Consider the following 25,910-nt stretch of genomic DNA (forward strand, 5'->3'; position numbering starts at 1 on the left):
CCGTGTACCTAGCCAAGCACATAGTATATGTTGCCAGAGTCTAAAGGCAGTAATGGTAAACTCGAGCAGAAAGAGAGATTTTACCTACCAAATGTAAATCTGTTGTGAGGTTGCATGACCCGGAATGACATTCCTAAAGTAAAGTAAGTGTGAAGATGGGTTTGTTCAGTAAATTAAAAAAAAAGCTTATACTCACAGTCAACTAGACAAATGGAAATAAAAGTTTAACTGTCAGCATCACCATCAGTGGCGGCTTTGCCAATCAAGGGTGGTGATGCGGGGGGGGCACAGTAAGGGGGAGTTAATTTTTTAATTTTTTTTTTAAACTTACCTTCCTGCCTCTGCTGATCCCAGCCACCTCTGTCGCTCCTCTCTTCCAGGCAGTCACTGGGGCACAGGCTCCCAATCCAGAAGCTGCTCTTATGCTATCCCAAGCACGAGAGGAGCGCTGGGAGTGGCCTAAGCAGGCTGGTTTGACGTTCGCTCAGGCACATAGAGCCTGTGCCATTTCTCCAGCTCTGCTGTGTAACACAGTTGGGTTGGAGAAATGTAAATGCGCATGTCGGTTTGGCCATCCTAAGACGGCCGGCCAAAACGACATGTGCACTTTACAATGCCCACCACTCCTCCTCTCTGTGGACCGGCCCTGCCTCATCCTAGACTTGCATGGTTCAATCAGACAATTACTGATAAAATAATAATAAAATAATTTTATTATCTATTTTTTTGTCATTGCCTGACTGTGGAGGGGGTGACACTCCTCCGCTATTAAGGAGGAGCCACCCCTGGTCACCATAGCACTGTGCAAATACAAAATAAAGAGGGCTCCAAAGCGGGAGACAGCTGGTCACACTGAATGAAAACAAAGAACATTGCCTTGAGAACATACAATACAATGAACAAAACTGAGTTCTAACGTGGAACATTACTGTCAGAAAATGCAGTAGAGTGAAAGAAGGGAAGCAGTTTGTAACAAAATCCCTAGAAGACGTGGAACTGCAGAAAGACTGGGGGTAGGAATTAAAAATTGCAATGAGTAGGGAGAGTTCACAAATCACCCCGAGTGCTGTGGGAAATAGATATGAGAAGGACTACCAGCCTACCCTATCAAGAGGGATAATTCCATTCAGGTCCACACCCAGGTCCACACTCCCTTATCAAGCTTATTGAGACTCAGGCACTTTGTCTTCATGAAGATACCCATCAAGGTGAATCAAACCGCCTTCAAATCCTCGGTGGAATTACTTACGGGGCTTCTGGAAATCAAAGGGCTTACGCAGAGCATAGCTGAGGAGGGGCCTAGAGTAGAAGGATCGACAGAGATATATATAATCTAGACATTTACATAAGGTTTAAACTCTTTGTTGACGTAAAGAGGACTAGAGGGCAGTTTCCCGTGTTTTTATTCTCAATTCCAAGTCCTTATTTCTTTCACAAATCACCCTTGCTTTCAGCAGGAGGAATCGGCTACTGGAATAGACGAGAAGACACCATGTGCAATTCCACATGTGGTTAACTCGGAATCGAGCTGGGTGGCATATCCCACAGAGACATTGTTCCACCAGATCCAAATCTGACTCTTGGAGGATTTAGAACAAATTTCACATACATTCCTGAATATCTGGTAAAAATATTTGTATATGCTTCGTAGCTCATGTTGAAGGACGCTCTACAAAAATACACTTTATAAACAAAATACACTTTATAAACATTCACTTTATATTGCTATGGACTTACTAAATCTTTCAAAACCATTTCTTTCTGCTGGTGTAAAAAACAAAAGCTTGAATGCAACATTCTTTACATCACCGAAACAGGACATGTCTGAAGAAAACATGTGCTGAAGAAAGCTTTTACATGAAATGTATCTTGTACATAGTTATGTAAAAGTGTGCATGCCAAAAAAAGAAATCTACGAAATATTTGAGAATTTCAAAATGGTTATATGTCAATGAGAAACCAGTTTCATGGGGATTAAAGATGTGTAGCACAGACATTGATCAGGAACGACAGGGTCAAAAGACTGATCTCCATTAAACTATAATGGTCCCTAAAGTGCACCTTGATGTCTTAGAAAGACTTGCTGTAATCAGAGAGCGGTGTAAAATAATGCCAGTTATCTGATTTTCAACTGGGACACAGTGTGCCATTCTTCAAGCCCCCACGTTAGAGTTGGACAACATCCAGACTCCATGGTTCTAAAGGCCAAATATGGCTCTATTATTGCCCATTATGAAAATGAATGTTCATTCCTAGTACAGGCCGAGGATTCTATCCTTAAGGATTCTGCTTCATTCGAAGCAAGAAAAAAGAGCAGTTGTGTATATGTAAGTTAAAGTGACTGTCTGTATACACAGTGCACAGACTAGGGCTGTGGTGACTTACTGGAGTGGCAGTAAACAACCATTGTCTGTCAGTATTGCTAAGAAGCCCCATCCAGTTCAACGTGTGCTCCACCAATTCGCTGCTTACGATTGTTAAGTACCTTGATGTGTATTACATACAAAGTGCACAGTAAGGTGTGGATTGTGGCAGTCTCACCTACTGCTCTATCTGCAGGTGTGCCTAAAGCCCCAGTAGCTTGTGAAGGCGGATGCACATGGTGGTAGATGCCGATTGATTGCTTCCTAACACGTTTGCAAGGGGAGGCAAGCTTTTTCTGTAGTCCCAGGTGCAGGAATTCCCAGGAACAATGACATGCTGGGAGGCCATAGCCATCCTGCCTGACTCAATGCCACAGCTCTCATTGTCCTGGAATTGCACGAGAACCAAGCCTCACTTTCACAGGGTCCGCCTGTAATTGCACCTTCTGTTTCTTAGGGTTTGTGAAACCCCCATAAGTAGTGAGCAAAATAAAATGTATGTCACGCGTTGGGTGGAGTATATTTTTCACCACTTGTGTATAGGCCATAATGGGAGCTTGAAGGATTTCTCTTTTGTATGTAGATCGCCTCATACAGTAGCAGGATTGTTCCTTCGTGACGTCCCACTGTATGATGTGCTACAGCAGTTATATAGCGAGTTGTAAAACTAATTCTGTAATACTGATGTATGCAGTCCATGACAAAGGAACCACATTTGGCACAAATGTATCTGTTGTTTCATAGGTTGATCACATTTCGGGGAAGGAGGAGCAGAATTGTTTTCCTTTTTAAGACTCAAAATCTGAAATTCATTTATTTATTTTATATTCACTCCCTGCCCGAAAAGAGCCCTGCCGCAGATTTGTTATAATTTAAACAAATAAGATGATGTAAAAGATTTGCACTGAAGCCATGTATAAACACTTGATCAACGTCATCATTGGTTACTAGTTCTTTTCATACTTTGATGTTTTAATGTATTTCTTTTTATTTCTTTTTTGTTTTTTATACTCCATCATTAGAATGATGCATGGCTCATATCATGATTAACGCAGTGTGATGTTTCAATTTTCTGTAAATTACATTTTGGTAAATTATGGTAATGTATGGTAATTTTGGTTAATTATGTTGCTAAAAGTAATATTTTCTAATAAAAACTGTTTTCTTTATGTGCTGTGTCATAGTCCGAGAGAGCGCTGGTTTAGTCATTGAGTCATCCAACTGTTATTTTTTTCCTGCTTTATCTTGCTTCAACCGAGTGATGTCTTCGGATGCACCTTCAGGTCTGTCAGTGGTCTGGCTGATGTTCAGTGTCTTCCTGTACACCTCGCACTTATGTTGACAAGCATAATTGTGCTTCAATAGTGAGTCACTTCCTGATCACATCTTCACTTGCACTCAGTGCTCTCTGAAAACAAGGCTGATGTCAAAATCCACTCATCACACATAATATACTATATATCCAACTCATTATATTAAGGAACAAATTAAGATTGTCTTGGGACAAGTTACCAATCTTTTACTGATATCTTGCCATAATTCATTTCATTTACCCTCTTGGCCCTTCGTGGGCTCCCTTAAAGCTGTGGTTTAGGGTGACCACTTTCACTCTAGGTCATTAAAGACACTGATCCTGGTCCTTAATTTTTCATCTACAAATCATTAACTTCAGGTGTGTTGATCTAAATAGCTCAATGGAAGTAAAAACAAGATTACTATATTCAGAATGTATTAGGCTTTCACAAAAACCAGTACTGGAAACAGTATCTCCAATGACCTGGAGGGAGGTGGTCAACCATCTTGGTTCATCATTCAGCACACCTTTCCTAGGCATAATTATTACCCCCCTAATCAATTCCACTCCAGTGCAGATAGCTATATATATTTTTCTTGTGCGCATACACCCATTCAGGCATCTTGGCGCTCAATAACATATATCACCACCCAAGTCAATGGTACACATTTTAAGACTCAGTGGACCCCCCAAAATTTAAACTGGGGGCCATTTGGTCAAACACAGATTCGTGAAGTAGATGCCTTAGTCTAATAGTTCGCTAAAGTATATTTTCAGGTCCCTTTTTGGAATCTAATCAAACAGAAAGAAGAAAATACAGGCATTGGGTGGATTTAGGAACACAGGAGGAGAGGCAGGTAATGGAAAGGCCCGTATGTTGAATAGACGAACAACGAAACATTCTGGCCATCTCCACGAGGTCAGTATGCCACTCATTTGCAAACATGTAGCACCTTTTGCACCGAAACAGTGTGATGAGATGCTTATAAGCAGTAAGAGATGACAATATACTGAGCAAGACCAGGACATATGTCATCTATGTCTCCAGACACCAACCACCTCTTAAGCATACCTTGTGCTTACGCAGCACATCAATCTGTCACTTAGCAGCTCTCCACAGCTGTGAGTTAAGCAAACATGGTGCTACATCTTTACACACAGGCTAGGTGATTGTGGCAAAGTGTGAGTTGAAATTTATTTGCGACAAAAGTGAAATGATGGAAACGGTATTTATCCAAAGCTGATCTGAAGAGAGATTTGAGGGCCTTGGCATTAATATACTATTACATACTCCTGCGTACCGTGCTTGTTTCAGAAGTCTTTATAAATCAGAGGTTTTGTTTCACAGCAGTCAATAAAACAGACTCCACAGGCCTTTCTCTTATTTCCAAATGTGCTGCTGCTAGTGTTTCGTGATGTGCAGTGGGTCATATGTATCTGCCTTGCAGCACTGACTAACCTTCAACTGGGGCATTACTGCTCTAAAAATCGAATACTGCAAATGTTTGTACCTTGGTGGAACAAAGTCTAACCATTAGGGTACAAGCTCTTATTTAAGGTCAACGTAGCATTGATAACCCTAACGTTGGATGGATGCAAGGACAGCGGTAATCTTAAAATACCACGCACAAGACACAAGAAATGACACTGACAGCTCTTTTGTGGATAAAATTGTCTATCAAGTTTATTGATTACACATGTTGTTTTAGCTTACGGGTGATCCAAGTGTCAGCAGTGAGTTCACCAAACAGCTGACACTCATCTCGAGAAAGGTAGAGCTGTCCTTTTGGTGGATTGAGCACCACTGCACTTCAATTATTTACAGCTCTGTTCACTTAACAATGGTTGCCATCTAATGCTTTTCTTTTGCGTCTTGCTCCTGACGCCACATTTGCTCAGGATTTCAACAGTTCCTAGAGGGATTAAGGAGTGCCCTTGCTTCATCTCAGGCCTCGCCGTAGTGACTTCCAGTGACCTAAGGATTTCCCTTTTGGCTCCAAGATCCACTATATGGAGGTCTCTGTAGTTGTATCGAACTTTAGGGTTGCCATATAACTCAGCCCGTCCCTAATTGCTGGCCCCTTCACCCTGCCCATTCCTGATGCTGTGAGAGAATAAACATAGGCAGAGCCCCTGTACATTTAATAGCCCATTGGGACAAACTGCCCATCCTATTCTACCAGCAGAGCAACACTAAGAAGCTGTTCCCCCTATGTTTTCCTGCAGGTGACATGTGGCCATCTGTAAGAACAACATATCCAATTTGCCTGCACTCCTATGACAACCACACTGGCTACAGTTTAAGTTAAGAATAATCTACAAACTTTCCTGTTTGATGAACTGTCTAATTTGAAACATGGACCTAAATATCTTCTGTTGTGCATGGCAGGTAAGGGGATTCAAAAATAAAAAGAAGCCTTCCAAGTCATTGAGTTGTCAGTAAAAAATACAAATAACAGGAAGAAACGTCCGCTGCATCCCCGTAGCTATTTATTGGAACTTACTTTAAACTGAGTTAAGGAGTTAAAATGTCATCAAACCACTTCTCATATAAGACATTTCTTAAGGCTCTACTACTTTCTTATTTTTTCTTTTCGTACCAGGGGTTTCTGCTGTTCATCCATACGAATGCTGAGAATCAGCTTCAGTCTGACATGTAATTTTAAACAAATATATTAAACAATTTCGAAAAACAAAACTGCAAAGTTACCCAAAGACATTCACTTACCTTTCGAGAAATATGGTAATCTCCTGAATTTACAGCTATCTCTTTCACTAAAGGAACATCTAAAGATCAATCAAGCCTGGATAATGCTGCCTGCTGTGGTCTATGTTCTGGGAACATAAATCCCCTTGCTCAAGACAAACATAAGCCATGAGTCCTACCTGCTGTCAGAAGTGTCAGGTGCACTCATTGCAGTAATAATAGCCCACCTTAAGATTCAGCTACAGATTGACAAGTGATCAGATATTAATTTAGAGTTAAGCGGACATGTAAATACAGCTGCCTTCACAGGTCACCAGTATGTCTCACTGTTAAAAAAAATCTAATTCAAGCCTGCTCCACTTTCCAGTCTTATGAACTTTTGGGATGAACTTTACTGCTGTACACTACAGTCATGCATTGTCAGGGTTTTTATGTACCTAGTTTGGGAATAAATGAATTACAATGAAAATAGACATCTTTGCTTCTACCAAACAGTAACAGTGTACAACAAACCCAAAATGGTATGCTTTGGTGTTCTCCTATTTTACAAACACAACTACCCTTCCTCTTCCACCTTATATCACTTCTTGAATCCCCTCTTACACCTTTGTTGCAATCCTCACTTTTTCGTAAAGATGGAAATCAGGATTCCCATTTTCAGTATCCAAGAGCCCCTCCAAAATGTCTTGATGTGCCTACTGTTGCCGACTGTCTAGTTAACCCTTATAAATGCACTTGGGTTTATTTTTTGGCAGAGGGCAGGTAGTTCTCTAGCACTACTGAAACTGTTGCCTGGCACAGTTGAACGTATGCCGTGACACTGTTTATTCATGGGCACATCTTGTTGTATTTTCTGACAGAGGTAAGCTTATTTTTCGTACAGTTCCGCTTATCGTCTGGCAGAGTTGACCTTATTCTAGTGCCTGTGTTTGTACTCTACAATATAATGAAAGCCATAATTTGTACAATATTTAGTGCAGTGATGTCTGTATTCAGAAACAGCATCCTGCCAAATATAAGTTAGAACTTGTCAACAAAACAACAAACACTGACAAAGCCAATTGGTCTCGATTTAATGTGCGAACACATGCATCATCAGCACATTCGAGTGAGACATGGGGGAGGGTGGCAGCAGGAGTGGACTGAGACATCTATGTGTTGTATTTGTTGTAAATTAGTGCCTCATTCGTTTTAATGCAATCTCACGAATGGAGGCTGCAGGTTACATCTAAAGAGCCAAGAGGATTAGGTAAGGGATGAATACTCCACTTAGGTGAGCCAAGACATGATTAAAAAAAGTCTCAGGAATAATGGCAAGAGGCTGGCAGAAGTAAATCAGTGGTTGAAGGAAGTGGATCTAAAGACCACAGTTGGCCTGTTTGATGGCTGCACTTTCAACGCAGAGACCTAAAACCAGCTGCATACCCCATCACTCGTGATTGACTATTTCTTGCCATAATTATTACCCCCCTAATCAATTCCACTCCAGTGCAGTAGTTATATATATTTTTCTGGTGCACATACACCCATTCAGGCATCTTGGCGCTCAATAACATATATCACCACCCAAGTCAAGGGTACACATTTTAAGACTCAGTGGACCCCCCAAAATTTAAACCGGTGGCCATTTGGTCAAACACAGATTCGTGAAGTAGATGCCTTAGTCTAATAGTTCGCTAAAGTATATTTTCAGGTCCCTTTTTGTAATCTAATCAAACAGAAAGAAGAAAATACAGGCATTGGGTGGATTTAGGAACACAGGAGGAGAGGCAGGTAATGGAAAGGCCCGTATGTTGAATAGACGAACAACGAAACATTCTGGCCATCTCCACGAGGTCAGTATGCCACTCATTTGCAACTGACCCTTCAATGACTTTACTGTTAAACAAAGAGTTCTGTCGAAGATCTGCTACAGGATGTGTTTTCCTCGTGGGTAATAAATGAGTATTACAAATATGTTACAGTAAAACAAGTGTCATCAAGATCTGCACAGAACTGAAAAGAAACCATCTGCTACATGCAAAGCACTTGTTAAAACGTCTGGCTCTCTGTGGTTAGGGGGAAATCGTGAATTGTACTGGTAATTGGTATTGCAGGGATGATAAATTCTACAGAAAAATCTGAAAATTGGTTTCTACATCTCAGTTTGCAGTAAAATGTGCTATTACTGCTCATATTCTGAATGTAAAGCTCTTTCACAGCTGGCCTTGGCTCTCTATGTGCTTGCTGTGAACAAGTCAGTCATAATTTTAGAATGTAAAAATATATTGTAGTGATTATATACCAGCCTTGAGAAATTTATGATTCAACCTACAATGGTTAAAAGCCGGTATTATTGACATGTATTTTATTGGGTCTCGCTGTGTGGTATGGAGATTAGGATGCAATACGACCTTGTTAAATGTTGTAGGACCTGCGGTTACATAATAATAACTTATTTATTGCGCTCCTCTGGTGACATTTTAAACACTGTAAAAAAGCAAGTATTTCTAATAACTATTCTATTGGTATTCGACTTACCAACCTCTAAAGGAGCGTGAGTCGCCCTTGCCGGGATTCAATCTCAGTGGCCTGCAGGTTTCAGCTCCTCCTGCAGCCACTGCCAAATGGAAGCTTCCGGTCTGTGCTTTTCTCGCAAAGACAGGAAACTCGAATCATGCTCCATCCTCAAGTAGTGCGCATTCTTCAGTGCTGCATCAATAACTAGCACATGTTGGCTATGGTAGGGTTGCTGAGCACTGGTCAGATGTTTATAAGTGACATAGGCAAAGCCACTTTAGGCATGTTTAGAATCCCTCCTTTCTATGATGTTGTGTGGTGTGTTCTGCCACGCTTACAGTGGCGGTACCAAAAATATAAACGGCTTCTAATGCCATTAGTGTCTGGAGTTCCATTATGGTTATATTGTTCCATTGAATTAATTGTAAAACGCCAGCCCCAACATGGTTCTTTCTCATTCTGCTTCCATCCACAATGCTGCTAATATGTTGTAATGGAGTAGGGTAACCAGGTTTTGAGACCCAAAAACTGGAACATTTTACAAACCTAGAAGTAGGACATAATTTCTCAGAATTACTTAAAAAACAGTGCTCACAACTTAGAAAACACAGACGAGACACTAAAGGGAGTAGCTTAAATGCAACTTTTACATAGGCTATAATTTGTATTAATTACATTGATTTCTAAAAGGGCTGGCGACTAATGGTGCATTGGAACACATCGGAGTTTTTGCCTCCATGTGTGTTCTATCGACCTTCTCTTTTTTTTAAAGAAAAACAGAACATGTAATGAATTTAGTGAAATCATACCTGGCAAATTGGGCACCTGGGCACCCTATCTTGTAGTTACTAGCCAAAAGAGCTACCAAAATACTGCTTGCATTCAAGCTCAGAATGGTTCTACTCACTCAAAGGAAGCAGAACGATAATTCAGGAAAACCCTGGATTTTTTAAAGATGTCTAACATTACAAGGCCGAAAGGGAAAATGGGCCACCGTGCATTAACACAATTACTCCTCATGCTACACTATGAACTATTTAGTATTTTTGGTGACTCCCTATCAATGATTTGTCAAGTTCAATGCACTCTGTGTACTTTATTTCATTTTCCTTCGTCTTCATTTTCTTGCTGTATGATGACCTGAGAACAAGTATTTAAGAGTTGTGAGAAATTGTGTTGTTGGTTGAGGAGGCCAGTGAGCCCTTCTCAACTAGCAGCCACAATGCCTGTCAGGGTGAACCACAAACAGTCAACAAAAACTTTGTGCTTACCTTCTGGTAGCTTGGCACAAACGCACTCATGCTTAACTTAGATGCAATGTAAAAAATAGTAATAAAGTGAAAACATAACACAGGAAACATCCCACACCAATTTAGAAAAATAGGGTAAAATGTGTTCAATTATTTGTTACCAAAACAACAAAAATCCAATCAGTAGAACTGGAGATTTGCAATTTCAGAGATTTAAAGTAAGTGTAGTGCCGTAAAGCACAAAACACTACTTGCAGTTATCTGGTCATGCAAGACCCTGTGAAAGTCACAACTTAGGCTGACCTTGATGGAGTGTGAGCCGGATACAAGGACCAGGATAGTCCAGCTGAAAAGTTAGTCCAAAGTGAAAAGTCCAGTTTGCAGTGGAAAAGGCCACAAGGAGCATGGAGGATGACACGGATGGTCGTCACTGTAGCCCAAAGAGCATGCTGGGTGTCACAGACTGTCATCACTGTAGCGTGAAGATCCTTTCGGGAACCGTAGATGGGTGTTGCTGGAGCTTCTGCTTGTGGTCACTGCAGGCTGTTGATGCTGTATCGCAGAGTGTAGATCTTGTGTTGCCAGTGGTTGGGTTCACCAGAACTTTGCGTTGGCAGTCAACACAGGTGGCAAGATCTTGGCGAGAACAGTCCTGTTTGCAGACACAAAAAGCCTGAAACTTCAGGATTTCTCCTTTTCTTCTAAGAGGAGCTCAACTGATGCCACACCAATGGTCAAGGACCTTGGAGACGCCTCTTGAGGATTAGAAACTCCCTCCAGTGGAGGCCAGCATGTCTTAGGCAGGTCCAGAAGCAGTTCCAGTGCGACAGGTCAGCTGTGCAGTTTCAGAGAGGCCTCTGGAACTTGTTGTGTCTTTGTAGCTCAGAACAGGAGGTCAGTCAGCTGACACTTTGAGTCACTTCAGACTGGGATGAACGGGGCATGTACAATATTCTTTCTCAGACAGGAAGGTGGGCCTCAATCAGCAGGGCAGGCCTCTGGCAGCAGGGCAGTCCTTCTTCTATAGTTTCCACAAGACCAGGAGCATTCTGAAGAGTGGGTCTGAGGATCCTATTTCTACACCTGGTGCCCCCTTCGAAGTGGAAGAAACTTCTGAAGTCTTCCCCTTCAGAAGTGTCTGGAATTTCGCGACCTCCCTGTCGTGGACTCAGTCTGTCTGCAGGTACAATAGGCTAGTGTGAAGTCCTTTTTGTGTGAGCTGAGAAAGTGTCTTTGAAGTGCAAGTGTGACCGATGACAGCTCTGCTCCTCTCATCAAGTTAGAATGGCCCATCTTGCCAACACCCAAACCATCTATTGTGTGGCTGTCTGGGAGGAATACACAAAGGCCATCTGCCAAGTACATCTAGACATGGAACCCAGGAACAGGCTGCAGGCACAAAATGGTTAGGACAAGAAAATGTAAACTTTGTAAAAGTGTTTTTTACTGAATTGTGAATTAAAATCTGACTTTACCATTAAAGAGGGTTTTAAATTATAATTCCTCAGACACCAAACACAACTTTCTTACCCGCTTCCAATCGAAAATTATCAAATGTTAAATATAATAAGGTAACCCAATGTTATGCTAATGGGGAGGTAGGCCTTGCAATAGTGAAAAACAAGTTTGATTGTTTTTCTCTACCAGGGCATGTAAAACTTAAACTACAGGTCCAATGTTTTAAATACACTGCACCCTACCCTCTGGCCTTTTTAGGGCCTACACTAGAGGTGACTTAAATGTAGTAAAAAGGAATGTTTAGGCCTGGCAAAAGGTTCTTTTTTGCCTGGTCATAATGGCAGTTTCAAAACTGCTGATATATGCTGGTATGAGATTCAGGGTTGACTAGCCAAACAGGCTTTGTAGCCATTTTGAATTCCACCACAGTTGTCTGAGGTCTTAAGCTAAAGAGCTTACCTAGCTTATTACAACAGTTGTAGCAGGGCTGGGGTAGGTTTTTACCTGTTGACGTTACAGACACTTGTTCATTGTATAGAAAAGTGTTCGCTTTTTCTTGCAGTAAAATTAATTTTATTGTTTAATTGTTTTTCTTTGATACATTTGTTTGTACTTTGACCTCCCCATAAGATAGTCAGATGAAAAAGGCAGTTCATTTTTACTGAAAAATGTAGTACATACCATTTCAATTAAGAATCTAGTTTTAAACAAATATATGTATTTGTTTCATTAGCTGTATTTCAACATTGGAAATTTATTTTGAATATTCATGACTATGCTTGTGAATCTGAGGCATCCCTTTAGACTACATGATGCTCCAAAATACTGCTGAAATGCAGCTTTTTATTTTTGATTTGTTTATTTCTGAAATTCTCTCCAGGAAAAAAAGGAGAAATAGCTAAGGCAACACACCTTTTAATGTTGGTCAAAGTACTCCATCCTGTCTTTTAGATTTGTACCAGTCATCTTTTTTTAGACTTCTTTCTAAAATTCTAACTATGCCGTTATTTTCCCAGTTCACCATCAGTCACAAAATCTATTTTATATCTGACTGCATCAAAAAAGATATGACTTTACATATTAATGCATCATCATTCCCCTTGTAGAGGCTTTGGAGCCCGTTATGATTGTGTTGGAAATGACTATGGTTATTTCCTCCCCATCTCCCTAAGAATTACTGATGCTCGGCTAGTTATTACTCTCAGGGGCAGAATTATTCCCTCATTACAAGTTTTAGGGAAATATCGTGGAATCATTCTGTCATGACTCAGTTATGTTTATGACTGATGTGCTTCGTGACACTTCAACTGCTTTCATTAGTGGGAGTGAGTGGGTGAAAAACATCAAACCTGTGTGGTTCCCAGAGGATTTGTAACCCTGATGGAGCTGGTAACTTCCATTATCAGACCTATCAACCTTGCTGACGCTTTTTAAATAAAGCCTACGTGGGAAAGCTGGACGGTAGATTGATGCCAATCGTTTCTTCTCATATAGTATTGATAGTGTTGGCTTTTAATATCTTTGGCCCAAAGACCATGCAGTGTATTTACACATATTTATTTCTCATTTTATGACTATTGTACGATTTCCAATAGCCTTTGAGAATATTAAGTTCATTTTCCAAACATTGTAGCTCTGATTCACCTCACATGAATTACAAGTTGTCCACATGTCTTGGCCTATACTTACATATTTAGCATCAACCTGCTTGTGTGCTCTCATAAAGACTAATTTTTAATCTGCTTAGAAGAGGAATTTGTTCACATCGACATAACTCCACCTTTTCTTCCTCAGCACAACGCCCACCGCTCGTACGTGTAATATGCGTTTGACACTTTAATTAAGCCTTTAAAAAAGGTCTACGTGAGGAGGCCTTTTGGATGTGCAATTCTAGATGGCAAGTGTATAGTACAAAGAAGCCAAAAAAACAGCATTTTTCACCACCGAAAGGCGAGACGTTTATGTTTCCAGTTGGAAACAAGAAGTCGAGAAAAGCAAAGTGCTTTCCAACGTGCAAGCAGTGCAAGTATCAAAGAGAACTGCAACTTGAGATGGGAATGAAAAGACAAGTTGACAATGCAGAGTATTATCCAGGATATCATTTGTCAACCTTCTTCTTGGGTCAGTGGTTTGCTTTAAGGAAGATTAAGACCCGAGAACCACGTGAGAGTTCACAAATTCAGAGCAAAAATTAAAAGTCACAAAATGTGATTATGTGATAATGAAAAAAAGTCACATTTGACAGGTCTGTAATGTTATTCATTTAAATTTACAGCATAAATAACATGATGTGGGTGAAGCCTGGAATGTCACATGAGCATTTGGCATTCAGCCATGGTCAGGCATTTTGTGGTTGCGCAGCATGGTCTTTAGGTACCACAAGGAATGCCTATGAGCTTCTGTTAGGAAGTAGTTATGGTCTGTAGCAGTTGTTAGAACCTTTCTCCATAACAATACTATCAAAGGAAGTGGAACACCACTTGGGGGGCTGGAACACATTTGGACTTGAACCACGGGAATGTGAACAAGGTCTTCAGCCAGGAAATTTGCAGGACAGGAGATGAGCAATGTCTTAGCATTAACCTATTATATACTTTGGTGGAAGCCAGCCAAGTGAGACGCGTGCACATGATTATGCACGTGTAGCCCTTCCTGTTCTTGCTAAAAGGCTTGCAGAAAGCCGTGGCCGAAAAGATGCTTATCCGAATGCCAGGGATGAAAATGCTAGGAACATTCGTGTGAATTTATGAACTATTAATGCAATGAAGGCAATTTGTGGTTAGAACTTTGATTTGAGCCATGGCGCAGAACAGTGTACGCAAGAAACTTTATTCACTGAATTTCTGAATTATGTGAAATTCTAACTCATCTGAATTACCCTACTATTTTACAGCGAAGCAGCTAAACAGACTTTAACTTAATACAAAAGGTGAATGTAGTGCTCAACAACATTGTTTGTATGCTCTGTGCCAGCAAGGCAAGGATGGCCTACCAGGCTACAAGGGAAATCCACACACAGTAGACTGGAGGATATGGGGCTTCTTTTCGGTCCGGAGTGTATAACCCAGTATCTGTCTAAATGTAATCTAGGCAGGCACCATAATGACTAGTTGGGGATCGTACACTGTTGCCTGTCATTTCTTACATTTATTTATAATGGTGGCTCGTGAAAGAGAAAGGAGTTTGAGATGCTTCCCAGCCAAATTGCCAATGAGATGGCTGTGTGATGGAGGTCTTTGACACAATTGTGTTTGCAGAACTTTGGACCTGAATTGTGTGTGTTCTTGCGTACCTCTTTCTCTTAGGGTACATAAGATAAGGATACTTTGCACTCACTAACTCAGTGCAGCTGACTTTGTGAATGCAAAAAACGAGTTCAAAGTTGCATCGCAGTAGGCAGTCTCTGTTGTGACTTGCAATCTATACATTGCAGAACATTGCGGGTCAAGAGGGGGATGCAGGTGGCGAAGGGGCGTTTCTCCTACTTTGCAAGTTGCATGGTGCATTACAAGTGGGCATGCTGTCTCAAAGCATTTCTATCAGTTTACACTGTCCACGTGCAGGCTCAAGGATGAGGAGGAGCGTTTGGCTACCACTTGCCCTCCGTGATGCTTGATTTTCAATGCCAGGGCATTGTAAATTCAATTGCTGAGTTGAAGGACTTCTGTCCCATGCAGACCTCTGTCCCTGCATTTGTTGTTATGCACAACTAGGCGTACAACCCATTCCTGACCATTATTAATGATGATTAATGTATGGTTGGCTGCACAAACTGAACTGTCATATGCATTGCCATGAAGTGGGCACATGATCTGTTTGGCATTTTCTCTGTTAAACCAGTCTCAAGTCTCTCCGTCCATTTGTTGAACACAAAGTTGAAAAAAAAACGCTGAGGAAAAGCAGTGATGAATTAACATTGCTGTTCCTTGGCTGGTCCGGTCAGGCAAGCTGCACGCACGGGCGTGGCTTCAGAGAGGTGTCTGGGGGTGTTACACCCCCCTAATAATTAATGTATTTTCTGGTAAATAGTTGGGTATAGGTGCTTTGAGACCAGTATAGTGAGGTGTCTGTTGAATTTCACCAGGAATTTTTACATACACACAGAAAAAAAGCACACACTATCTCCCTCTCTGTTTTGAAAGTCTTCAAAAAATTTAGTTATTGAACAAAATATTGCGTTTTCTGACACTTAGAAACACCTAACAATTCATTTCCGCTGCCCCTTTAGCTCCTCTCACGATCCCTGCTTGTCATATGATGTATTGTAACATTACAAAAATAGATACCTGGACGACTGTTGTACAATCCGAAGCCTCCCCACTCCCCTTCAACCCCCCCCACACACAGTTTTACTGACCAAGCTAAGGCCCTGGCTGCATGTCTAAGGAGTGTTTTCCAATAGGAAAGCACAGGTTTTTTGTTTCATTTGCATTTATATAGTTAACATTTCTACGTCTGTTCAGCGCCATTTTAATCTCGGAAAAGACCAAAGCAGCGTGTCAGAGTGCAACAGTGATAACACTTCTGCAAATGGGATTCTCGGCTCCATCTCTGAGACTATGACATTCTCTCTTTGGCAATAATTACCTACTCTCTCAGAGCTTCTCTGGGGCCTCTTTGGGAAAATGAGCTATACTCGTATGCCTGGAAAATGTGAAAAATAAAATGTTCTTTTGTTAGCGCAGCAGATTGCATTGCGCATCCCAATTCCGAACGTCAAGATGTTAGCCATGGGCCTGTATTCACCAAAAATGGCAGGGGTAGCGGAAATGACATCACACGCAATTTTACCTTTACTTTGACTCACACACACATTATTACACATGCACACATTCGCACTCTCTCACATAAAAACACACTTACACCGAAAGCAAGCATTCTTACTTACCTTAGCTGACATGTATTGCCATGTTCTAGCAAATTGTACTCATTTTTTACTATACCAATAGTGAATATTATTATTTCAGATTTGTGTAATATAAAACTGACAGAAAACCAGGGAAGTGGAGCCTGAACCGACGTCCATCAGGACGAGCTACCCCTGTGTTTCATGAACCGATTTTGCCACCTCTGAGGCCAGGGGTCGCCAAGGCAGTGCCAGGGTCGCAAGAACCAAGCCAGGGGCCTGCCCACCCCTACATTACGTCTAATTTCATACAGTGGAAGCCCAGATCTCAGTTCTGAGTGTTTTTCCTCCATCTTAGGTCAGCAGTGTGTAACCTTTTCACTTCTGTGGACCCCTCACTGAATCATTACTGGAATCCGGGGACCCCCACTGAATCATTATTGGAAGCCACTGGCCCATGGACTAGGCAATTTCTAAGATTTGAACCTCAAAACAATATAGAAAAATACAAAAATAAGTATCAAATGTTAAAATATTTTGTTTAATTCACAATCAACTATAAAGTTTTCACATTTTAATTTTCTTTTTTATTTATATATATATATATATATATATATATATATATATATATATATATATATATACGTTTTTAAATCTAATTAATTAATTTTAATATTATTTAATTTTGTAAAACCGTTGTGGACCTCCTGAGTAGGGTTTGTGGACTTCAAGGGGTCTTGGGGCCACAGGTATGAACTACTGCAATAGATAAATGTTTTCTTCTTGAATGCATGTATGGGTGTAGTATGTATGCAGGGTCAGACTGGGAAAAATGAAAGGCTCGGGCACCAAAACAAAGGTGGCTGTCATTTAGTGAATGGCTTAGTTTAAAAAAAAAGTTTCCCGCATTTTCAAACTAAGGCAGCTCTGAACTTTTCAACACACCTTGACTGCATGGTCTGTGAGTGATGTTTGACTGTCCACATTTGTGTTTTCTGCAGCCAGTGTTTGTGATGCTATATTAGGGAAAAGCAGCAGTGAAATTCACTATTTTCATTCCTTAGCAACATCCTCGTTTTTCTACTCTTAGTGCCTGATTTGAAGTTTGGCAGAGGGGTTACTCCACCACATTGCTGACGAATAAGCCATCCGCCGAAATATAAATCCCATTATATCTTATGGGATTTAAATTATGTCAGACAGGAAATTTATCACTGTTGTGGCCGAGTAACCGAGTAACCCTTCAGCCAAACGCTAAATCAGGCCTTTAGTATCCTGTCAGTGCTAGAGGCGGGCTGAATGTTCTGTAATCATCAGCCCCTGCAAAATAGTGTGTGAGAGAGCATGGCCTAAGGCTACCTGACAATGGGCAACAGTTCTGCCAGTGATGACACTCAGGCCCATATTCTTGTTTTTCCTCTTCCGACAGACATTTTTAGGAGTCTTGAAGGGAAAAGGGGAGTTAAAACTAAAACTTCAAATGAATTAACAAATGCACCCTATTTGGTCACACATTAAATCCCAGAGATGGAGAGTAAAGTTAAAATGTTCATAGCAAATTAAGGTCCAAACTTATATAAACGAATCTCAAAAATATGCTGTATAAGCACAAAATCACCAAAGGTGAAGTAAAGCATCAAATGTGATTAAATCATAGAAGAATAAGGCATGAAATAATTTCAATTGCAGCAATACAAAATATGAGAAACAACATTTGGTGATCAGTATAAGAATTTCAGTCTTTTTGGCTAATCATTGGAGAACTGAACTAATCTAAGTACCCTTAACTAAGCTAAAGAAAATCCTAACTATCTCCCAGGAGATATGAGAAATAACGGAAATATAGGAAGGTGTCAGCATAGCAGATACCTCAGTAGAGGTTCTGATAGAGAGGTGTTGCATAGCTTAAAGCCACACAAAGGGATAAAGAGTACAGAGGTCTGAACCCCTCCAAGTCTCCAGGAAATCTGCTCTCATTAGAGGCTAAAGAGAATCTGTCTTCCTCTCACTTGGTGAATACCAGTTAAACCTACAGAACGTTAGAGAAATCCATGACATCAACACCAGTTCTTTTCCATCTTCCTTGCACAGTCGAAATGGGCAACTCCCCAACTCTCGTCCAACGAATCGAATATCAGGATGACCTTGAGTTTCTCTGGGAGCCTCTACACAAACAGGAATATTTAATTCTCCGTTTGTTAGCTCTCCTTTGTCCTTGCCAAAGTATCCTCCCATACCCCACTATCTCAGATACACAATACCCCTTTCATTAACTGTGGACTCAAACGGAAGTACCTGCAAAAAAAGAATATTGGACAGAGAGCAAAGCCCCACGTTGAAGGTTAAACACCTAACAGGCCTTAGGATATGCTAACGTAATATGGCATTTCAAAGCACATTCGAAATACATGATTATATGTGCATCTTCAATTATCATTGCAACATAATTGTGAATGAATTGAGATTGTATGCAAGCTCACCATAATACCACAGTCTGAGTACATGAATATAAATGTGCATACATATTACAATCCAGAATTTTAAAATCAACATTAGAACACAAATGTATGAATTACTATTCTTCTACTGTGTCTACACCTTCAATAATACGTTTTAGATGTTCCACTTTACATTATTAACGGTAATACACACAATATATATATTGTTGATTACATTATGTCACTCCTGTGACGCATAATGGTACAGCCAAACTTATGCGTTACCCCAAGTATAGCACAGCTGCAAGTATGATTCTCATTGGAGAACCAAAGTGTGGTTTTGCCAGTCTACCTTCCAAGTGTGTGGCCCCAAAGCTACCCCACTACTCCACAGAACATGTCAGCACGCAACCACAAAAGAGGCCCATAGACTTACCTGTCAGATTACCTTTCTGGCACTGAGTGATTCACGCAAATGCTAGGCCAACCCTGAGTCTATGTGGGTGATATCTGTGTAGTGCAAACCTAGATAAAAGGTAGCAGATTGCAGTATAGGGTGAAAGGCAAAGGTACAGGTAGCAACTGGAGAGGAAACTTGTGTCAGCCCCCGGTGCAGGGCCTTGGGTCATAGGGCAGACCATGGTTACTGGGCCCCAATTCTAGTTGCTGAGATAGTTAATCACTGGTGTTCCGTGGCCTGCTCTACTATGGCTGTGCAAACTGGGCCATGTAAACCCCATCTGCACTTGACTCTCAGGGTAGCAAGTGCACTCAGTTAGGCCTCTTAGGGAGGTAGTTTATAGTGCATGAGCTCATAACTTAACAATAACCCAACAGACACAATAACTTCAATGTCCAGTCCGGTGTTTGTCTTATAGAAAACAATAGTATCTTATAATCAAATAGCAATACTAGATACTACACAATTCAACTTAGGAGTTAAACCAGTGACCTGGTGGTACTTCTCCTGTGTTATGCTACAACCACTGATACTCCTTGTGCTAAAGACTCCCTGGGTGAGCCCTAGATGGCTAATTCCCCCCCCCCCCCCCCCCATAGAGTTATGGCTGAAGCATTAATCATGCACAGGTGCAGGTGCAGCCTGAAATGTCCCTGGAAAGTCAAACGGATGCTAACTTTACTTTGTTTCAAGCCTTGCCAGGAGCATCCAAAATGGATTCCACCTACTTTAGTATTTACACTCACACACACTGAACCCCTACACATGTGCTACAGATACATTACACACACACACACACACTCAACATACACAGAGGATGCCAGTGTAAGGTTCTGCTTATGCACATACCAGCAGAACTTTATCTAAGTGTGGCCTATAGGCCACACTCAGTGACACAGGTGAAACGGTCTGTTCATGTTATTAACCTAAAAAACACAGTATGCTGCCACCAAAGCTTTATATGTTATACCCAGGACAGTGTCAGTAATCCTCTTTCTGCTATAAAAGCATGCTTGTTGCACCCATCAAGGCCACAAGACATGTCCAGGGCCTTGCTTAGTTGCAGATAGGCCTAGGCCTCTGCACACCTGTTTGTATTAGTATGACACTAGGGTCAAAATGAAAAGTCAGGATACCAGATGTACACAGAGTTGGGCACTCAGGGCAGAGGAACATACCCATATACCATACAGGTGACATTCCTGCTCTCACAGCTAGGTTCTGAGGCCGGAAGTGGACAGTTACTGTGTGATAACGTAGTGTTCTTTAAAGAGGTGTGTTACCATCTGGGCAGTAGCCGGCTATTAATCGGTGCAACTGTATCCACAGAGAAGTTTCTCAAAAAGACCAGTCTTGCCTTACTCCCAAAGTGTAATAAATGGCCTTGTGCCTATGTATAGCGAAGCAGGTATCGATTACGGGGCTTTCTTCTGTGTAACATTTTGTGCAATACTAACATACATTTGAACTCGAAGAATTAGGAGAAGAAGAACTAGAGGGAAATGTGGTAGTTCTTGTTCTCTGTGGCTAGCAGACAGTCTTCATCGTGCTATCACCATTTTAAGCCAAAAAGTTGTGTGCACCCAACTTAGAGTGCTAGGTGCCTTGAAGATGATCTCAGTCAATCTTCAGTGAGCATTTGTTTCATCATTCACAATCCTGCGGAACTCTCTACCCTAACAGCGTTTGAGGCTCACTTTTTATGTTCAATTCAGACTAGCTAGAAAGTTGGTTTACATCTAATTTTAGAGCCTCATTTCAGCACTCATTGGCCTCAGAATGTTGGCATAGCTCCATACCCATATTACCTTTTACAAAAGAGAACTAGGACTGACCCTGCTAACTATTGCTTTTTCTCCCTATGAGATATTTATGCCAAAGTTTACGCCAGGATTCTTTTACGAGTATTAGAAAAATAGGTGGAACAAATGGAGATTATAAACTTCTTTCAAACTGTCCTGAGGCGAGAAGAGCACAGTAGATCTGTCTTTTATCTCTTATCACACAATCTATCTGCATGGAAAGTCCTTGTTTCTGTACTACATCCATTGGATCGTTCCATCTCGTGGAAGAAACTTGGTGCTTCGGGCATCCCTTTGGCCCTGGTAAGGAGAATCACTTCTCTTTCTCAGACACCTGGATTAGGGTAGAGGCTAGCAATGGGACCCGTGTCTCAAGATGAATACACATGAGGAGGGGGAATCAAGCAAGCATGCATTCTGGACCCCCTGTTTAGTCATTAAATAATAGGTATTGGATCTGCCCTTCAAATGCCAGGTCGGATTCCCACCAAAAGTAGGCTAACAACTTATACAAATGATGAAATCGGCTGATGATTCAGTTATTTTAAACCAAACCTGTAGTGGCCTACAGAGAGCCTTAAATGACCTTTATGTATATACCTTAGCTAGTAAGCTAGTTGCTAATCAGTGTAAAATAAAAATTACGGTCTTTAGGAGACGCAAAAATAATGCAAATAATACTTGCCACTCTATGCCTCTGCTTATTATTTTTTTGTGCTTGGTTGCAAGATAAGGGTTCCCCAAGATATCACCTTTTTGCTTTAAAGAACTGAGACACTTTGTGAACGCCAAGTTCAAGTTATATAGTCCTTTTGTGGAAGTCATATTAAAAGGTATAAGGGTCAAGCTGTGGCCTGCCATGGCGTACGGCCAAGTGGCCTCCTCACCAATAAGTCCAAAATGTAATGCTTTAAGAATAATGTTCTGCCTATCACAGAACATTGTTAGGTCAGAGCTTCACAAGCAAGATTTAGCCTGTAAGCAGCATTTTTTTTAAAAAATGTTGCCATCTGATATTTAAAGTCTGACCAAGGTTCTTAAAAAGCAGTCTTAAAATCCATCATAGAAGCAGAAATGGTCAATATACCAATCTTTGGACTAATTATCTCCATTTGGCCATAAAAGACCTTGGAATTGCAACAATATGGGCAAACAACCCGACAAATTCAGACTTCAAAGCGATGATGAAATCTCAGCTTTTGTTGTCTTCTCTGGCGTTGGAGTTTGCTGAATATAAGCAATCGAAAGATGCCGATCTGCTGTTTTACTCTTCCAGTACTATAACAGTGCTATATTATTTGAAGGAGTCACTGAACATTTCATACAGACAGAAAAGTAGTCACATACCCTTTTTTTCTAATCCCAATTGGGGGATTTTGAACTGTCTGGAGTTTCTTGGAAATTCACTCAATATAAACTCCATTTTGCCTCTCCTGTGAAGTTGTCAATAAAAAGACAAATCCCCTTGAAACAATTATTTTTATGTGGTTTACTCAGCTGTTGGGGAGACGCATTGAGGAGCTTTTTAAACACAAGTATCACATCAGACCTCTACGGAGTTGCTAAATTCTTACATCTTGATATTTTAAAAAAGTTTCTACTTAGGCAATCTGACTTTTTCAGTTATTGCACAGTTACAAAACAGAAGTTTTGCACAAACAGGTCTCTCAACAATACCCTGTTATTTCCTTAATTATTGATGAACACTTGTATGTACATTCATAGACTGCAGATTCATATATAAAGATTTCTTAGCAATAATTCGTTATTTTCTCTGCTTCCAAGTTTGGTTTTACTAATGATAAAAGCTCACTCTTTTTTATCACCCCGTTTTACTGCTGACTTGTTTGTAATGATTTTAACTATCAATAGGCAGAACATTCGTTCATTTGTTTGCAATCATAATTTTAAAGCAATGCACATTGTATTCGCAGACATCAGCCTTCATTAAACAATTAACATGAAGTGGGTAACTTGTAGTAAATTAACTGGACTTTAAGTACATGGAGGGGTCTGTAGGTACCTGTCATGGGTGCAGTCACACCACCCCAAAATCTACACACTGCTGACATGAGTCAGGACATGGAGAAGGAGTAAGACCTTCGACGCTAATCCTTCTACGCTGTAGGGTGGAGACACCAAATGAGGTCTCTAGAGGGCACAACAAGAGTACCTCTGAGAAGGTCTGCATCTGCAATTTGGGGGTCTCTGGGGATAAGGTGCCTCTGCAACTGTGTGAAGAAGGCAAGACGTACTTGGGAACCTCCAGGACAGAGGGAAACTTGTTGGTAGGTGACCAGATACAAAGATGGTCGGATATTTACAGCCCTGTGATGTCCAATCTCCACTGCAGTAACTTCTCAGACATACCCGCTGTTTGATCACAACACAAATCAACCGCTGAGTGCAAGGCCCATATGTCAGCTCCATTCCTCACCGCCCCAGTGAGAGAGAGAGTAAGTATGGTTTGCTTTTGCTTGGGTGTTGGGACATTTGGGACTCTGCATAAAATGTCTAAACTAGAGTTTCTTACTACTGGCACTCCAGCTCCTGCTGACATGACTATGACCAGCCGCTTTAAAGGTTTTGCTCGTCAGTTGTGCCATTATGTTGAAAGTCAGACTGTATATGGTGCTCCTGCACGCTGTTCTGGGTGAACAAGTATCACAGCTACTAAATTGTCAATGGCTCCTATGTCTCTGCCTCAATTCAGCATTTTATACATCCCTAAACACATGAACATTCTTCACACTGAGGGCTGTCTTTGCATCATGAGAGAGGATTTTTGATAACTATTTCACTCTTCAAGAGACTGAGTCCCCTCACTACCCATTTAGAGTCAATGCCTAAAATGAAGACTCTTGACATTTCAACGCACTCTGTAGTACAAGCTGGGTCAGAAGGTCCAAAAATACTAGCCATTAAAGGTAAAAACATTGTCTAGAGGGGCGCTCCTCCATAATAGTGGAGGAGCGTCACCCCCATGCTCAGCGCCAGCAAATTAAAAAAAAAATGATAATAAAACAAATGTATTATCATTTTATTTTTCATTTCCGACTGAGCCATGTGAGTCTATGACAGAGCGGAGCCGGGCCATGGCAGGGAGGAGAACTGGTGGGCCTTATAAAGTGCCATTGTCCGTTTGGACGGTCATCTTAAGATGGCCAAACCGACATGCGTAGTTACATTTCTACAACCCAGCTGAGTTATACAGCCAGGTGGAGAAATGGCACAGCTAAGCAAGTGTCAAACCAGCCCGCTCAGGCTAATCCCGGTGCAGTTCTCATGTTTAGTATAGCATGAGAGCAGCGTCTGGATTGGGAACCTTTGCCGAGTAACTGCTGGTAGGAGAGAAGTGACAGGTGACTGGCAGCAGGATCAGGAGCAGCAGGTAAGTTATTTAAAAAAATTTTTTTTAATTATTCCCCTAACACCTTCCCCTCATCACCACCCCCACCTCCACTTTAGATTGGTGGCAGCCGCCACTGTTGCCTAGTACCTCTGAGTCCCCCGCCCATCCTGGAAAGCAGGCTTGACACAGTCTCAGCATGCTAAGTAACATCTGTCCTGGAAGCTACACTGAATGATGTTCTGTCCTTCTAGTCAGAAACTAGGCAACAGTACAGGAAATAGCTTACTGGAGGAAGCTGTGGTAGACATTTTAAGAGGGGTTAATAGCACATTTGTGAAGGGGGTAGCCAATCAAGGTTAAAGAAGATATTTTGACTGTTCCACAAGAAGGTTCATAGAGCAACACAGCGTTAATGATGTATTCTTCTTTCTCTAACATCATGGTTTAGTCAAGATTTGACAGCATAAATATTAGCTGTGGCCTCCTCATTGTTAGCATAGAGATTTGTGGTCAACAGTTGCGTGCAAAACAAACAGTGGGCATGTTTCCTTCGGACACACCCGATCTCATTGCAGAAAAAAAGTCTTTTGAAAACGAATTGAAACTAGGGCGGCTTTGTTAGAGGCCGCCCCGACTTGATCTTTTAATGTGTCTGCCAGCGCTCCCAAAGCTTTCATCATAATCAACAACAAACACTTGCCAGGAAGCAGGGCATTATTACCGAGGTAATGATGGGGATGATTAAGACAATCGTGTTGAATGTATGTTGGCCCTAATATCTAGCTTCATGTGGCAACCTATAAAAAGCTTCTCCGCCTCAACCTGTAATTAAGATTCTGAGCATAATGTGACACAGTCATTCCTAGCACTGATTTATTTTTTAGGTCCAGTGGCCTCAATGAAAAATCGTGGAAAAACAAACAATAGTAAGTACTCGGCTAAACCCGAAGATGCTGTTGAAATTTGTGTCTTTAAGAGTTTAATCTGGCAACTTGTTTCTGTGAGTGTCCAAAGAGACCTACACCGGGGGTGTAATGCATGCCTGTGCAGCCACTGGGACCAGGGCGGCCCCCAACCTTTCAGGGCTTCCACAAACCTTCAGGGTCCCCACAAACCTTCAGGGATCCCCATTGCATCCTCCAAGACCGATAAATATCTGTGAGACACCAAGGGGTCCGATCAATTTGTGTTACACCACTGACCTACACTGTGTGTTGCACTTATAAGGGGTGAGTCTTCCCTGTAGAGGTGTGGAGCACTGAATTAGAGAGCGGTTCGTCAGACACACCTTATACATTTTCACAAATTCAGTTGTGTTACATTGATCCCTCTGTTAATTTGTGTAGGCTATTTGTTGGACATGATCTATAATGGGAGATGACAAACCATATAATTTGGATAACATTGTAATTTAACTGTAATTGTTTAGAAATCAAGATGG

The 25,910-nt window shown here is 41.2% G+C and overlaps 1 protein-coding gene across 8 annotated transcripts in view; it reads left to right on the forward strand.

The window, feature by feature from the left end:
• The window catches only part of PRICKLE2 (prickle planar cell polarity protein 2), a 1,019,428-nt gene that overhangs the window by 945,253 nt on the left and 48,265 nt on the right, over positions 1–25,910 (forward strand). For 4 of the 8 annotated variants that reach the window (XM_069206504.1, XM_069206506.1, XM_069206510.1 and 1 more), the window contains one exon: positions 25,354–25,395. The exons of the other annotated variants lie outside the window; for them this stretch is intronic. In XM_069206504.1, coding sequence (XP_069062605.1) covers positions 25,354–25,395 — 42 coding nt within the window. The remainder of the gene's footprint in view (positions 1–25,353; positions 25,396–25,910) is intronic. 8 annotated transcript variants of the gene reach the window in all.

The sequence above is a fragment of the Pleurodeles waltl genome, chromosome 9 (assembly GCF_031143425.1).
Source record: "Pleurodeles waltl isolate 20211129_DDA chromosome 9, aPleWal1.hap1.20221129, whole genome shotgun sequence".
Classification (NCBI taxonomy): Eukaryota; Metazoa; Chordata; class Amphibia; order Caudata; family Salamandridae; genus Pleurodeles; species Pleurodeles waltl.